General features: G+C 42.9%; 1 protein-coding gene across 1 annotated transcript in view; it reads right to left on the reverse strand.

The window, feature by feature from the left end:
• Window positions 1–16,095, reverse strand: part of si:ch73-173p19.1 (uncharacterized) — a 33,911-nt gene extending 17,816 nt beyond the window's left edge. Inside the window, exons 1-6 of the mRNA XM_060899942.1 lie at window positions 15,889–16,095; window positions 9,990–10,096; window positions 9,005–9,123; window positions 7,662–7,801; window positions 6,104–6,244; window positions 5,197–5,590 (exon numbers count right to left, since the gene is read on the reverse strand). Of these exons, the coding sequence (XP_060755925.1) occupies window positions 5,197–5,590; window positions 6,104–6,244; window positions 7,662–7,801; window positions 9,005–9,123; window positions 9,990–10,096; window positions 15,889–15,903 (916 nt within the window). The 5' untranslated portion in view covers window positions 15,904–16,095. The remainder of the gene's footprint in view (window positions 1–5,196; window positions 5,591–6,103; window positions 6,245–7,661; window positions 7,802–9,004; window positions 9,124–9,989; window positions 10,097–15,888) is intronic.
• Between the last annotated feature and the right edge of the window lie 270 nt (window positions 16,096–16,365).

Here is a 16,365-nt window from a genome sequence, read left to right on the forward strand (position 1 = left end):
CATGTCACAGAGCGTTAATCTCGCGATAAAAAAATTATCGCCGTTAAAATTGAGTCAAGTTAACGCGTTAATAACGCGACATTTTTGACAGCACTACTTTAAACATGAGGTAATTTTATACCAAATTTATCGCTAATGAGGGAGGCTGTGGCAACGGTGGCAAGGAAAAACTCCCTCCGACATGAGGAAGAAACCTTGAGAGGAACCAGACTCAAAAGGGAACCCATCCTCATTTGGGCACAATACATCAAAGCAGGTACAAGTCATGAGCTTTGGTTAATGCTCACATTAAACATCAGAATGGGGGAAAATGAGCTCAGGGATTTTGACTGTAGCACTGTCTTTGGTGAACAGTCTCTCGAGTTTACACAGAATGGTGCAGGGAAAAAGAACTGGGCAACACATCCAGTGAGTGGGAGTTCAAGCTGACATGAAGTCTAAAGTAACTCAAACGAGACCGTCAATGATGGCGTAGCTCACTCTGGCCCTGTCTAGCCCAGAAGGAACGATCTAAAGTGGGCCACCTTGCACAATAAATGTTGCAAGTTACAGAGCCCTCCACAATTATTGGCACCCCTCGTTAAGATATGTTAATAAATTAATTTTTTTTTTAAATAATATAAGACAACAATGCAAAAAAAAAGAGAAAAATTCAACCTTTAATTCAAGTGCATTTATTCAGTGGGAAAAAAAATCCCACATTAAGAAATAATTCTTTGACATGAAATCATGTGTGCCACAATTATTGGCACCTCTGATGTTAATACTTTGTACAACCCCCTTTTCCCAACAAGACAGCACTTACTATTCTCCTATAATATTTCACAAGATGGGAGAATACAGAGAGAGGGATATTCGACCATTCCTCTTTGCACAATCTCTCTAAATCGTCCAGAGTCCTGGGTCCTCTCCTATGCACTCTCCTCTTCAGCTCACCCCACAGGTTTTCAATTGGGTTGAGGTCTGGGGACTGAGATGGCCATGGGAGGAGCTTGAGTTTGTGTCTAGTGAACCATTTTTGTGTAGATTTGGCCACATGTTTAGGGTCATTATCTTGCTGAAAGACCCAGTGACGACCCATCTTCAGCTTTCGGGCAGAGGCCACCAGATTTTGATTTAAAATGTCCTGGTATTTCAAAGAGTTCATGATGCCATGCACCCTAACAAGGTTCCCGGGGCCTTTGGAAGAGAAAAAGGCCCACAGCATCACCGATCCTCCCCCATACTTCACAGTGGGCATGAGGTGCTTTTCCGCATACTCATCTTTTGTGATGTATTAGAGTGTTTATTGCCAAAAAGCTATCTCTTGGTCTCATCTGACCAAAGCACATAGTCCCAGTACCACTTAGCGAACTCCAGACGTTTACGTTTATGCTTGTAAGTGAGAAAAAGCTTTTTCCGTGCATGCCTCCCAAACAGCTTGTTGGCATGTAGATAGAGCCTGATGGTTGTTATGGAGACTTTGTGACCCCAAGATGCTACTCTTTGATGCAATTCTCTAACAGTGAGCTTTGGAGAACTTTTTACTTCTCTTACCATCCTCCTCACTGTGCGTGGTGGCAAGATAAACTTGCATCCTCGTCCAGGCTTGTTTGCCGCTGCTCCAGTTGTTTTAAACTTCTTGATTCCTCTGACTGTAGATATGGGCAGGTGTAGGCGAGTGGCTATTTTCTTGTAGCCATTGCCTGACTTATGAAGGTCGACACACATCTGCCTTACTTGTGTGTTTTCTTGTCTTTCCCATGTTGAAGAGTGGATAAGAGAAACAGGCCTCTGTGTCGCATCATATTTATACCCCAGGGAAACAGGATGTGATGAATTACGAATTAAAGATTCCTAGATACTCTGATCAACTTTATAAACTACAGTAGAAATGACAGAAATGCTTCAGTTACATTTATTTTCTAGGAATTGTTACGGGTGCCAGTAATTGTGGAACAGATGATTTTATGAAAAATAATTATTTCTTAGTCAGAGATTTATTTATTTAATTCACTTGAGTTAAAGGTTACATTTTTCTACAATTTTCGTGTGAGATTATGTTTCTGGGGGCGGCACGGTGGTGTAGTGGTTAGCGCTGTCACCTCACAGCAAGAAGGTCCGGGTTCGAGCCCCGTGGCCGGCGAGGGCCTTTCTGTGCGGAGTTTGCATGTTCTCCCCGTGTCCGCGTGGGTTTCCTCCGGGTGCTCCGGTTTCCTCCACAGTCCAAAGACATGCAGGTTAGGTTAACTGGTGACTCTAAATTGACTGTAGGTGTGAATGTGAGTGTGAATGGTTGTCTGTGTCTATGTGTCAGCCCTGTGATGACCTGGTGACTTGTCCAGGGTGTACCTCGCCTTTCACCCGTAGTCAGCTGGGATAGGCTCCAGCTTGCCTGTGACCCTGTAGAAGGATAAAGTGGCTAGAGATAATGAGATGAGAGAGAGATGAGATTATGCTTTCTGCAATAAAAATTGAATTTATTTTAAGGCTTTTAACACACCTTAACCAGGGGTGCCAATAATTGTGGACGGCGCCGTATATACACTAGATACAAGCCGTATATACACCCTAGAAACACCTACCTATTTGTTAAAAAGAATCCAAAATCAGGGATGAGAGTGGCTTGTGATGAAAAAATCTGAAAAATTAGCTGGGGGTCTGGGGGCCATGGGCCCCCAGTGGGGTCCAGGGGCGAAGCCCCGGTGGGGGCCCAGGGGGCAAAGCCCCTGGGAGCTCATGGATTTTAGAGATTTTTTACCCTAAAAACCATTTATTTTATCATCAAAATTTTACAAATGTTGCTGAAATACCATGCCCTGTTTGCTTACAAAATTGACACTTATACAAAAGTAGAACTCTCGTTCAAGTACATACATTGCTTAAACTTTCATTTGATAAAGATCAACTACACCTACGTAAAGGAAACATTGACATAGGCCTTTTGTAATAATAATAATAAATAATAATAATAATAATAAGTTAAATTTATATAGCGCCTTTCAAGAAACCCAAGGACGCTTTACAACAAGGAATAGGCACAAAAAAGGAATAGAAAACTGCGTTGCTATGGAAAAATATGACCACTAGAGGTCTCCCTTGCCCCGTGGCAATGACAAAACAGCACAACAGACCCTACCCCCCTAAAATTTTCTCAACGGATTTGCAACAATATAAAAAAAGGTCCATTTTGACTGAAAAAAGCGGAATTCCGCCAAAAAGCGGAAAACTCTCATCCCTGCAAAATGGCAAGGAATTGACCGAGAAGAAGCGATTTTTGTTGAACTGCCCATTAAGGCTTAATTAGCCCATAACATCATTAATAATTGTAATTAAGCAAGTCTGAGTAGAAGCTATATGCACCCCAGGCAGACCTACTTTCCTGCCAAAAAGAATAAAAATTGGTGAAGAATTGAGGGAGAGGAAGTGGTGTGTGGAAACTGCTCATTAGGGCTTAATTACTCTATATCTTCATTATTAATTGCAATTATGCAAATTTGGGTAGAAGCCATATGCACCCAAGGCAGACATACCTTCCTGCCAAAAAGAATAAAAATCGGTGAAGAACAGAGAGAAGAAGCGATTTTCGTGAAATGTAGACGATGCCAGATGGACGACACATGATGGCATAAGCTCATCACCTGTCAGCCGGATGAGCTAATAATAACCACTATAACCATGATGAGCAGAACAGCATCTCCGAATGCACCATACCGTGCGGCACCTTCACGCAGACGTTTTACAACAGCAGGAAGGAGGAGATCACATTGGGCTCCACTCCTGTCAGCCTAGAAGAGTAAAATGGGCACAGGCTCACCCAAACTGGGCAGCTAAAAACTGGAAAAAGACCTGGTGCCATTTGTCCGAACTTCAACAGTCCAGTTTTGGTGATTTCATGCTGGATTTATGTTTTCCTTGCTTCACTGTGGATTCAGTTAAACACGAGTGAGGGAAGACAAATTGTGCTTGTCATCACTATGGCATAGTGATGCGTTCGAAACAGAAGGTTGCTGCCTTGTTGCCTCGCCACCATAATAGACAGGTGTCTTATAAGGAAGGACTTTTGACTGAAGGCATCTTCTAAGGATGTTTATTTGGAACAACTTTTTAGGATAGCATTTACAGTAACGTTTGATATCAGCATGCTGTGTAACTAAACCAAAGAGTTAGCTAACAGATGCCTCACAAATCATATTCAACAAATTTATTTGGTTACAGTCATGGGGTTGTAAGATAGAGGCAACTTATTTCTTGGTGACATTTCAAAAATCTTAAAAAAAACAAAACAAAAAAACCCTTGTATACGAAATCACATTTCTGTGAAGCTTGGTCAGCCATCTTTTTGATCTTGTCCATTGCTTGATAGAGCTGCAGCACAGATTTATAGATATTAGGCAGCATCAAGGATAAGGATACATCAATGTTGCCTTCAAGTAGGGGCAGTTTGAGGGCATCTTAGAAGACAGGAAACATGAGTTTGTTTCATTTCAAAAGGTCCTTGGTACCTCATTGTCTGGTTAGAGATTTTCCTGAGGAAGCAGCTTCCCTGTTTTGAAGGCACCAATCATATTTTGTACCTACTAAAAATAGTGTTCGCAACAGCAAAAAAAAACAAAGAAGAAAAAAATCAAACTACTTATGTTGCACAATTCAGCAGCACACCTCGGCTCAACCTATTTGGTGTCATGTAACGTTACAAGTTTTTCGCTTGTCAAATACCTTTCCAGTGGTTAACTAGATAGCTAACCTAGTTAGTTCACTTTAGGACAGGCATGGATGCATGTGGACAGAGTTTGTCAAAGTTCCACTAGGCTTTATACTACGCTATTTTTGCCCCTGGAATTCACCCAAAATACAATGTAGTACATGCATTTTACGGACCGACTAGTGGCAGCGTGTCCGCCTCTTGATCAGGAGATCGTGAGTTCTATTCACGGTCGGGTCATACCAAAGACCATCATAAAAATGGTACCATCTGGCAAGGCACGCTGCAATACAGATGCGAGTGGAGAGTTAAACTCTTGTGGTTACCAGAGGACTAGCCCCCCACTCTAACCCTAGCTATGTAATAGGCGAGAGGCCGAGGGCTGCGGAAACGGAGATCGGCGCCGCCTGATGCACCACATGGCGCGGGAAGGACTTTAACTTTTAATTTTAACATGCATTTTACAAACAGTGTAAGTCTTTAGAAACTGGGTTGTGTGTGTGTGTTCATACCCCAGTGGTGATGAGGTTCAGCAATGCCAACATGCATCATGTCTTCCCAGCGTAGCGGTTGAATCTGGGGTGGAGCTACAGGTTGGGGTAACTCATCTGCCCCCTGCTGGGCAGGAATGTCACTGTGAGGTGGCTCAGGATCTTGGACAGAGGCAGGGATGGAGGGATCAGGAGGAGTGATGGCCTGAAGGACGAGTGCAGCATTCGGCGTTAGACCAAGAGAGCGCAATGACAGTAACAAATCATCGTCACTGAAGCGCCGACGAGGAAAACCATGAAAAAGTGTGAACGAGGGAAGAGATGGATGGAGGGAGGTGACGTGGTCAATGACGTCCCGGAGAGGAGCATCTGCCGGAAAACACACACGCAAAGACTCACCGGAGGGGAGACGGATCTACCACACACCCACACACAGACAGACACACACGCGCGCGCACACAGATAAAGAATTAATATTAATACTAAATGTTCATGAAACAAATAAAACTAAAATTTTGGCATTAATATTTAAAAAGTAGCATAAATAATATTAAAAATCAAATATTAAAAATAGTGTGCTTTATACCACAGTACTGTTAACTTCTCAAATCTTATTGGTACCGATTCATTTTCTATAATGATATGTTTATATTAATGCGCTCAATCTAAATTATCATTTCCATAGTAACAACTTCTACAGGGACTTGTATCACAGATGCTCCACATAAACTGAATTAAAAAGACGAGTAGTTGTTAACATGTTGATTAGCATTGTGTTTATTTAGTATTTTGGAAGGAGTCTCTAGTGTCTCATCTCATTATAATCATACATCTTGATTTATTAGCTCCATTTTCAGTATGATGATGATAAAAAAAAAAAAATCACATGACTTAATTAAATCATGTCCATGTGTTTTTACATTCTTACCATTAGAATGCAATTGTTGTCCGTGCCACTCTGCACTCGTTCACTGGGTTTGTCTTGTTCACTGACAGTAGGAGTGACGGTATTTCTCTCCTGCTGAGCACGGCGATCCTCTGCTATTCTCTTCAAGATTAACTCTCGTTCCTGAGAACGCACACATTTACATGAGGCACGCCAGAGGGAGGGACTGCCTCTAAACCAGCAAAGCAGCCAAACAAAGTAAGTGGCACACAGTTGACAAATTATTCTAGTTACTTAAAGTGAGAGGTGGATTCCAGGAGGAACAAAAAGAGAAAGATAACCAGCCAGCATTCAGGTAATCTGTTATGGCATTCATTTTACATGAGGAGTTGTAATGTTGGTGCTTCTCTTCATGGTGTATCCATCCATCCATCCATCCATCCATCCATTATCTGTAGCCACTTATCCTGTTCTACAGGGTCGCAGGCAAGCTGGAGCCCATCCCAGCTGACTATGGGCGAGAGGCGGGGTACACCCTGGACAAGTTGCCAGGTTATCGCAGGGCTGACACAGAGACAAACAACCATTCACACTCACATTCACACCTACGGTCAATTTAGAGCCACCAGTTAACCTAACCTGCATGTCTTTGGACTGTGGGGGAAAACGGAGCACCCGGAGGAAACCCACACAGACAAGGAGAACATGCAAACTCCACACAGAAAGGCCCTCGCCGGCCACGAACCCAGGACCTTCTTGCTGTGAGGCAACAGTGCTAACCACTACACCACCGTGCCACCCCCTCCATGGTGTAATTTCCCCAATTTTCTTTTTGATGAACTCAATACTGGTCTGTGGTGGGTTTCCCTAAAAGCCTCTTAACACTAAGAGCATCTTAACTAGAAGAGTGGGTGTTCATTTTGCTACTCGCGCTACCATTTAACAATAATCTTTGTGCTTCGATGCTTTTGGGAAACTTGGCACTGATCGTTTTAATCATGTCTGGTAGGTGTGTAACAACATTCAGCGCTGCACGTTCATGTTAATGGTCTTCCCCCCCAACATCTTCATACATGGCCACTCACTCATGCATGCATGAAAGTAAAGACCTTCCACTCACACAACTTTAAAGGTGTCATTCCACGACAAACCATTTAATACTGGCTCTTTTTGAAATACCATAGGTCACTCCGAGTTGCATATGCATGCTGCACGTGAAAATGTTCTTCTACCCCCATTCCCTGTATTAGCCTATGAAAGAAAACAGACGGAAAAACGAGCGAATCAGAAAAAGCCCTACGGACGTACGTCACTTCGAAAATTAGTAGTCATGGCCTCACCCATAACCCACTGGAGGGACCGTCACAGTGCTGTTAGCCAATCAGAAGCGATATGTTTATTCATATGAATATTCATGAGTAAGAGCTGAAATCCTGTCATTCTCTCCCCACCCACTCCTCCACCAAACTAGAACAGCCTGAAACAGGAGCACCACAGCATTTTTTTCACCAAAACCGGCTCACAGGGCATTCATTCATACTAGAGACCACCACACAATTAATGAAAAAACGATGCAATGACACCTTTAGTGTGCGTGTACCTGTGTGTTTTGTCTCCTCTCAGCCCGGGCATGCTCTGCTGCTCTCCGTCTCTCCTGAGTGAGAAAGTCATTGTCCTGCTTTATTCGAGACTTTACAGGTTCAGTTGCTGCTGCAGGATGGTGCAGCACCAAATCAGCACCTTCAACATACACACAGTGAGGTTTATTAGTGTGTGATTCTTTAGGGGGAGGTTCACTGGTGTGAGGGCTGTCAGGGTGAGGGTTGTTCGCGAGAGGGCTGTCAGGGTGAGGGTTGTTCGCGAGAGGGCTGTCAAGGTGAGGGTTGTTCGCGAGAGGGCTGTCAAGGTGAGGGTTGTTCGCGAGAGGGCTGTCAGGGTGAGGGTTGTTCGCGAGAGGGCTGTCAGGGTGAGGGTTGTTCGCGAGAGGGCTGTCAGGGTGAGGGTTGTTCGCGAGAGGGCTGTCAGGGTGAGGGTTGTTCGCGAGAGGGCTGTCAGGGTGAGGGTTGTTCGCGAGAGGGCTGTCAGGGTGAGGGTTGTTCGCGAGAGGGCTGTCAGGGTGAGGGTTGTTCGCGAGAGGGCTGTCAGGGTGAGGGTTCGTACGGTGAGGGTTGTTCGCGAGAGGGCTGTCCGTGTGAGGGTTTGTACGGTGAGGGTTGTTCGTGTGAGGGTTTGTAGGGTGAGGGTTATTCGTGTGAGGGTTATTCATGTGAGGGTTATTCGTGTGAGGGTTTGTAGGGTGAGGGTTATTCGTGTGAGGGTTATTCGTGTGAGGGTTTGTAGGGTGAGGGTTATTCGTGGGAGTTTTTTTTAGTTTGAGGTAGGGGTGGACGATCTGGCCAAAAGATCATTTATCTTTTGGGGTAGAATCATGATCCACAATTTTTCTCACCTCTTTTAAAACATAGCCTCGTTAAAATCAAACAATAAATAATTTTGAACTTTTCTATTTGTACCCAATTACAGACAATACATCATCAAATCATGCGAAACTAATTTAAAAAAAATATATACCAGTGTCACTTTATCATGAATTAATGGCAAATTGAGAAACAATACAAATATAACGGAACTTCCAAAGTGGCATAAAATCATTAACTAGTCAGTGGTGGGTTTCCCAAAAGCCTCTTAACACTAAGAGCATTTTAACTAGGAGAGAGAGTGTTCATTGTGTTGCTCGCGCTACCATTTAACGATGATCTTTGTACTGTGATGCTTTTGGGAAACTCGGCACAGAACGGCTGCCTGCTGTGTAGCTGCCATCTGCAAAGACTGGATCACCCAGCCCTCACCTGAGGATCATTCGTTAGAGTGTGAGGTTTCTTGGTGTGAAGTTTGTTACTGTGAGATTTAAAGTCCAAAGCTTTATTAGTGCAAGTGTTGTACCTTTTCCCTCCATCTGCGCTCCTCGGGCATCTTTAGGAGGGTTAAAAGCAGCAAAAGCATTTGTAATTGGTCCAGAACGTGGCACCAGTGTGTGTCTTGGACCGCCGGCCCGAACAATCCTGCACACACAGGATTGGCAAAAGAGAGAAAGACACAATGTTCAATCCTTTAAGGTGCTGTTCTGACAGAACATTTTTAAAATGATAATAAAAAAAAAATAGGGACTTAATTCATGGGCGACTGGGATAGCTGGGGGAATGGAAATAAACCTGTGCTTCATCTTTTTTTCTCTGTCAAAGTGGCTTAACAAAGGAGACAGAGAGTTCTGATTTATGCTGATTTAGAACTCAAATATCTTGCCAGCTTCTCCAGTTTTTTCCCACAACACCAAAAAAAAAAAAAGTGCTGGTAGGTGGATTTGTTTTGATAAATTGCCACTAGTTGAGAATGAGTGTCCACATGTCACCAAGCAATGCACTGGCATCACACCCAGTGTTCCTCAGAGAAGCTCCAGATCCACTGTGACCCTGACTATAAAGCATCTACTGAAGACGAACAAATAAATACATTTTTCATACAATGTATGATTTAAGACAGATTAACAGATTTATTTCCCCTCATCACAACCATTCATGAGTAAACTCAATAACATCTTACTACACTGTAAGGATTGAATATTTTGTGATATTAACTTAGTGTTAATTGAGTAAGGATTCAAACACTTTGGTTCTCTGCTGCTATAGAAAGTTATTCTTCCTAAGCTGATTATTTTCCTATGACAGTCATCCGAAAATACTTTATCGCTCTTATACCACAGAAACTTTCCAAAACTCACATTTTTAAATCTGTTAATTATACACTACAGAACACCTCAATATCAACACCTACTGATCAACCTGATTTTAGAATCCAGTGGTGCTGTGGTATAAGTAGTACAAAAAAGCAGTGTGTGTGATATTATTAAGAGATTTTTGCAAAGTCTTACCATTCAGCTGCCTCTGGTACAGAGAAACACCCAGCCTGAACTGCAGCCTGAATCTGATCCTCAGTGAAACCCATTTCACTGAGAGTGTGCATGAACTCACCAAGCGTCTGCACACACACACACACACACACACACACACACACGACAAGCCATTAAACCTTCCCAATATTCCCCAAAAAGGACATGAATGCACATGTATACAGTATCAGTCAAAAGTCTGGACACACCTACGAATTAAATGTTTTTTCTGTATTTTTATTCACCAAGTCATTTCATGTCTTAAAGTAATGATGGATGTCGTTTTTCTTAACTTAGCTGAGCAGTTCTTGACATAATATGGATTACTACAGTTGTGGAATAGAGCTATTTACTGTATTTTTATTATTTACTACTTGCTTGATCTCAAACTCATGAAGAAGGCAATAAATTGCACTAATTGATGATGCTAATTGATTAGCTAATTAGGTAATGCTGACTGAAAAGCATTCCAGGTGACTCTCTCATGAAGCTGGTTAAGATAATGCCAATAGTGTAAAAAGCATCATCAAGGTAAATGCTGGATACTTTGAACAAATCTAAAAATATGAAACTTTTTTTTTTAAACCATATGTGTTCCAGATGTTATTTCATAGTTTTGATGTCTTCGGTATTGTTCTACAATGTAGAAAATAGTCAAAATACAGATAAACCTATGAATGAATGGGTTATACAAACTTTTGACTGGTACTGTACAAACAATTCTCAATGGCATTTCTATGATACTAGATATGCATCACAAAATTCTGGGGTTTTTTTCTTTTCAAAAGAATCTTCCATGAAAACCAGTACAAAAAAAAAAAAAGATATCACAAGATCTCAGAAAACTATACTGTAAGACAATTTATCAAGATATCGATTACTTTAGCTACATATCGCCCAGCCCTAGTGGCTGTATTCAATATTAAGCACAAAGTACACAAAGTTTCCAGAGAAACAGGATGTTCTGGATCAAAGTCCTTCATCAGCTGTGCGAACAAAGTGCTTCTCAGTCTGAAGGAGATGAACACAGTAGGGGCCGAATGATTATCAGTCCGACTGGTAATCAGAGCGGACATTCAGCTTTTTTTTTTATTATTGGACTCAGCATTTAAACTCGATTCCTTGCCGATAAAAGTGTTTTTGTTATGTATGTGCAAATCTGATACAAAAAAATAATAAAAATCTGGCCTTGTGTCCTGCCCACAGCATTACTGGATTGCTTGAAACAATGATGAAGCATCAAGTACAACCAACCAACACTTCTGTAGTCTGTCTCTATGTCCCACCCACAGTGTTATTGGATTGGTAGAAATCTGGACATGTCGATTAAATCCAATCAAACATGCTTTATAGTGTTTGTGAGAAATGCAGGAATGAATCAGCATCTGCATTAGCTTCCATGGTGAGAAGAGAGGTAAGAATATGTTTAGATTGAATAATACAGTTGGCAAACAGCATAATGCACTCAATCGTATAATTTCACTCACTCTCTTGAGATGATGACTATCATCAGTGTACCTAGAGGTTGCCACAACGGACCATCCTGATCTGCATATTTAATTTGGCATTGGTTTTACACCGGATGCCCTTCCTGACGCAATCCTCCCCAATCTATCCGGGCTTGGGACCAGCACTAAGCATGCACTGTCTTGTGCAACCCGAGTGGCTGGGTATTTTACCGAATCTACATGTCTTTGGACTGTGGGGGAAACCAGAGCACCCAGAGGAAGCCCACGCAGACATGGGGAGAACATGCAAACCCCACACAGAAAGGCTCGAACCCAGAACTTTCTAACAAGCCGATATTCAAATGTATAGTAAATGAATATCAGCATCAAATATTGGTTATCAAAGTCCTTACTTACTACTTCTTTCATCTGCTCCTGTTAGGGGTCGCCACAATGGATCTTTTATATATATATAAAAACACGTCTGATTTGGCATTGGTTTTACAATGGATGACCTTCCTGATGCAACCTTCCCCAGTCTATCTGGGCTTGGGACTGGCACTAATGGCCCTTTTCCACTACCCTTTTTCAGCTCACTTCAGCCCGACACGGCTCACGTTTCGACTACCTCAGAACAGCACGACTCAGCTCGCTTCAGCCCTGCTCAGCACCCAAAACTCGCACGGTTTTGGAGTGGGGCTGAAGTGAGCCAAACCGAGCTGAGTGAGGCTAGGAGCGTGAGCAGACACTCCCCTGTGCACTGATTGGTGAGGAGGAGTGTCCTCACATGCCCACACACGCCCCGCGAGCACGCTGGGATCTGTAAACACCGTAAACCCGGAAGAAGAATTACGAAAATTTCTGAAGCCTTATGCGCCTCGTCTCATCTACACACTCTTGCCAGTATCTGTTGGCGTTGTCGGTGACAACAAGCCACAGAACCAAGACCAGCAACACTAACGACTCCATGTCCTCCATGTTTATTGTTTACTATCCGGGCCGTGAGACTACCGCTTAAAAGATCACTGATGTCACTGTTTGCGCCGCTTAACGACATCACGTGACGTCCACCCACTTTCGCTAACTCCACCCAATGTGTCCACCCACTTCCAGCCAGCACGGTTCAGCGCAGTTGTAGTCGAAATGCAACTCCAATAGCCCCACTCAGCTCGACTCAGCCCAACTCAGCACCGCACGGCTCAGCCCGACTCAGCCGCGTTGGTAGTGGAAAAGCGGCATAAGTATGCACCGTCTTTTGTAACCCCAGTGGCTGGATATTTTACCTAATCTGCATGTCTCTGGACTGTGGGGGAAACCAGAGCACCCAAAGGAAACCCACAGAGACACAGGGAAAACATGCAAACTCCACACAGAAACTCCATCAGCCATGAGGTGAAAGTGCTAACCACTACACCACCCTTTGGACTCTGCAGCCTCATGGAATGAATATTATGTTTTGACATGAACCATTCTGAATATCTGCACACTGAGAAGCACCTTTTTGCACATATTTAGTCAAGCCTTTTGTTAATAGTTTTTGGGGGGTTTTTTAGGTAAAGGAGTAGATCTGGAGGATCCCCAGGCATACAGTGTTTTGGTAAACTGGGATGTATGGATGCTGTCAGTTCCCTCCCTCCCTCGGGTTTGTTGATGGTGTAATGGCTGGATGCTTTACATTCCAGGGCGCCCTCATGCCTGTGTTACCTTCTGGCTCTCCCGTTTTAGTTATGCTGTCATAATTCGTCTTGCTGGAGTCCCTACTTACACTCAGTGCAAAATGTATCCTTTTCTTACTCATTAGGTGACACTGGATGCACCTAACAACCTGTGTTGCCCCCCCCCCTTGTCCCTCTGAGTTACATGTCAATCCTGAGACACCAGTAAAATGCTGACCTCTTCTGCTCCTTGGACCTGCCTGATCCATCCTGATGCCCTATATCTGGCTGGAGTCTCATCTCATCGCTCCTGTGGAGGACGACCCCATATGGACAGTCGAAAGTCACACTTGGAAAATGGCTCTCAACACTTACAGTAATACATTTATAACAGAGGAGTGCAGCTAACTTTAGGACTGCAGTTGTCATGAACAGTTTATAACTTCAAAAAAACAGACTTCATGTTAAAACTATAGTGATTTTCCTGGTTTCACAGTTATATTTTGTGACTATAGGACACGGTTATAGAAGCGAGTTATTTAACGCTATCTGTTATCACACAGATGAGGATGGGTTCCCTTTTGGGTCTGGTTCCTGTCGAGGTTTCTTCCTCATGTTGTCTGAGGGAGTTTTTCCTTGCCACCATTTTGATCATTGGGGATAAATTAGGGATAAAATTAGCTTATGTTTAAAGTCTTTAAATTTTCTGTAAAGCTGCTTTGCGACACTGTCTATTGTTAAAAGCGCTATACAAACAAACTTGACATGTGATGAAGGACTTTTGTCCTAAACTCCCTGTTTCTCTGGTAATTGTGTGTACTATGTTGCTGTTATGGGCAGCACGGTGGTGTAGTGGTTAGCGCTGTCATCTCACAGCAAGAAGGTCCTGGGTTCGAGCCTAGTGGCTGGTGAGGGCCTTTCTGCGTGGAGTTTGCATGTTCTCCCCGTGGGTTTCCTCCACAATCCAACGACATGCAGGTTAGGTTAACTGGTGACTCTAATGCCGCTTTTCCACTACCAACGTGGCTGAGTTGGGCTGAGTCGAGCTGAGTGGGGCTGTTGGAGTTGCATTTCGACTACAACCGCGCTGAACCTTGCTGGCTGGAAGTGGGTGGACACATTGGGTGGAGTTAGCGAAAGTGGGTGGACGTCACGTGATGTCATTAGGCGGCGCAAACAGTGACATCAGTGACCTTTTAAGCGGTAGTCTCACGACCCGGATAGTAAACAATAAACATGGAGGACATGGAGTCGTTAGTGTTGCTGGTCTTGGTGCTGTGGCTTGTTGTCACCGACAACGCCAACAGATACTGGCAAGAGCGTATAGATGAGGTGAGGCGCATAAGGCTTCAGAAATTCTCGTAATTCTTCTTCTTCCGGGTTTACGGTGTTTACAGATCCCAGCGTGCTCGCGGGGCGTGTGTGGGCATGTGAGGACACTCCTCCTCACCAATCAGCGCGCAGGGGAGTGTCTCCTCACGCCCCTAGCCCCACTCGGCTCGGTTTGACTCGCTTCAGCCCCACTCCAAAACCGTGCGAGTTTTGGGAGCTGAGCAGGGCTGAAGCGAGCCCAGTCGTGCTGCTCTAAGGTAGTCGAAACGCGAGCCGTGTCGGGCTGAAGTGAGCTGAAAAAGGGTAGTGGAAAAGGGCCATAAGTGTTGGCCCTGTGATGACCTGGCGACTTGTCCAGGGTGTACCCCGCCTTTCGCCCGTAGTCAGCTGGGATAGGCTCCAGCTTGCCTACGACCCTGTAGAACAGGATAAAGCGGCTACAGATAATGGATGTTGTTATCATTACTACCATCATTATTACTGAACACTGCAGTGAACTTCCTGGATTCTTTCAGACATATTTTACAGATTCAAATCAGCCACTTTATCAGCAAAGAATAACATTGTGGGGTTATTTTTTTCCTCCAAGAAAAAAGTGAATCGTCTATAGCTATGCAGGACAGGTTACAGAACAGTTACATTCATGGAAGTTGAGATTTTCTCTGGAACACAAAACCGGAAACTGTTTTAAAGCTCTGTATTAAAAACTGTGTGTTAATGTGCATGACTTATTCAGAGCTTCCGGTTGCTCAAACAAATTTTAACAAACTACGGAAATATTATAAAATGGTTACGGACTTTTAATACAGATGGTTAATTTTACGAACTGATGTAGAAAACAAGTTCAGAAAGAAGTTCGGAAAGACGTTCCCGTCCCAAGACCAAAACTAATGATCATTAAAAAGATGGAGGAGACAGTAAACAGCAACAAAGCCGACCGAAGCGCCCATAAATTATATAAAGAGTGTGTAGGCACAGACAAGAAGCCGGAAGTCACAGACATGTCCCGGAATTTCCGTCAAATCCTTTACCTCAAAGAGAAAAACAAAACAGAAAAAGGTCGACTAAACATGCCCTCATAAATGTGCAAGCGATTGCATATATGAAGACAAAGGATTTGTTCATTTCACTGCAACTTTTCCCGGATCTTATTTAGGCGTGGAAGACATGTTGAATGAATTAAACCAAAGTCTTCAATTTCAACTTCTTAAAACAAGTTAAGAAGTCAAAAACAATTAAGTGTTTGAACTGCCTTAGTTCATAATTAAAATATCTTACCTGTATTGATACTTACTTTATTAATTTACTATTGATATTTCACGGAAAATAAACACATATCCGTGAATAAAAGAGTCGTACTCTGTAGTATATTTTTATTTTCCGTGACCTGGCCATATTTTATGTGTAAACAGTGTCTTTAGTGCAAGTTTGAGTGTTAAATCTCACCGCTGAAGACGCCATTAAAACTGCTTTAAAGTGCTGAATCCGTCATTTATCCCGAAATAAATAATTGTTAAATGTGCTCGTCAAGCTTCCAAAGCATTTACTACGAAAATAAATGTTTGGTTTTTAAAAAAAAAAAAAGTTCAATTATAATCCACGGATAGTAAACAATGGGCGGGGCCAAATGCTCATCTGATTACCACTTCCGGGTTCGCTTCTTCGTCTGTAGTATTAACGTAGTGTCCTGCAACTGTATTGTGCGCCATCTGCTGGCAGGGCCTTATTATAGCAAATGAAAAGAAATACAGAATAAACGTCTTTGGTTTATTGTCATTGTACAAGAACAAAGCAACTGAATTTCAGTTCCTCAATTAGATAAGCATGTGAAAACATTACATTTATGTGCTTAAAATTAATCTAAAACCTAGGGCTGCTGGAAATAAGTATTTTTCCATTCACGAATTATAACAATAAATTACA

Source organism: Neoarius graeffei, chromosome 19 (assembly GCF_027579695.1).
Source record: "Neoarius graeffei isolate fNeoGra1 chromosome 19, fNeoGra1.pri, whole genome shotgun sequence".
In the NCBI taxonomy this organism is placed as follows: domain Eukaryota; kingdom Metazoa; phylum Chordata; class Actinopteri; order Siluriformes; family Ariidae; genus Neoarius; species Neoarius graeffei.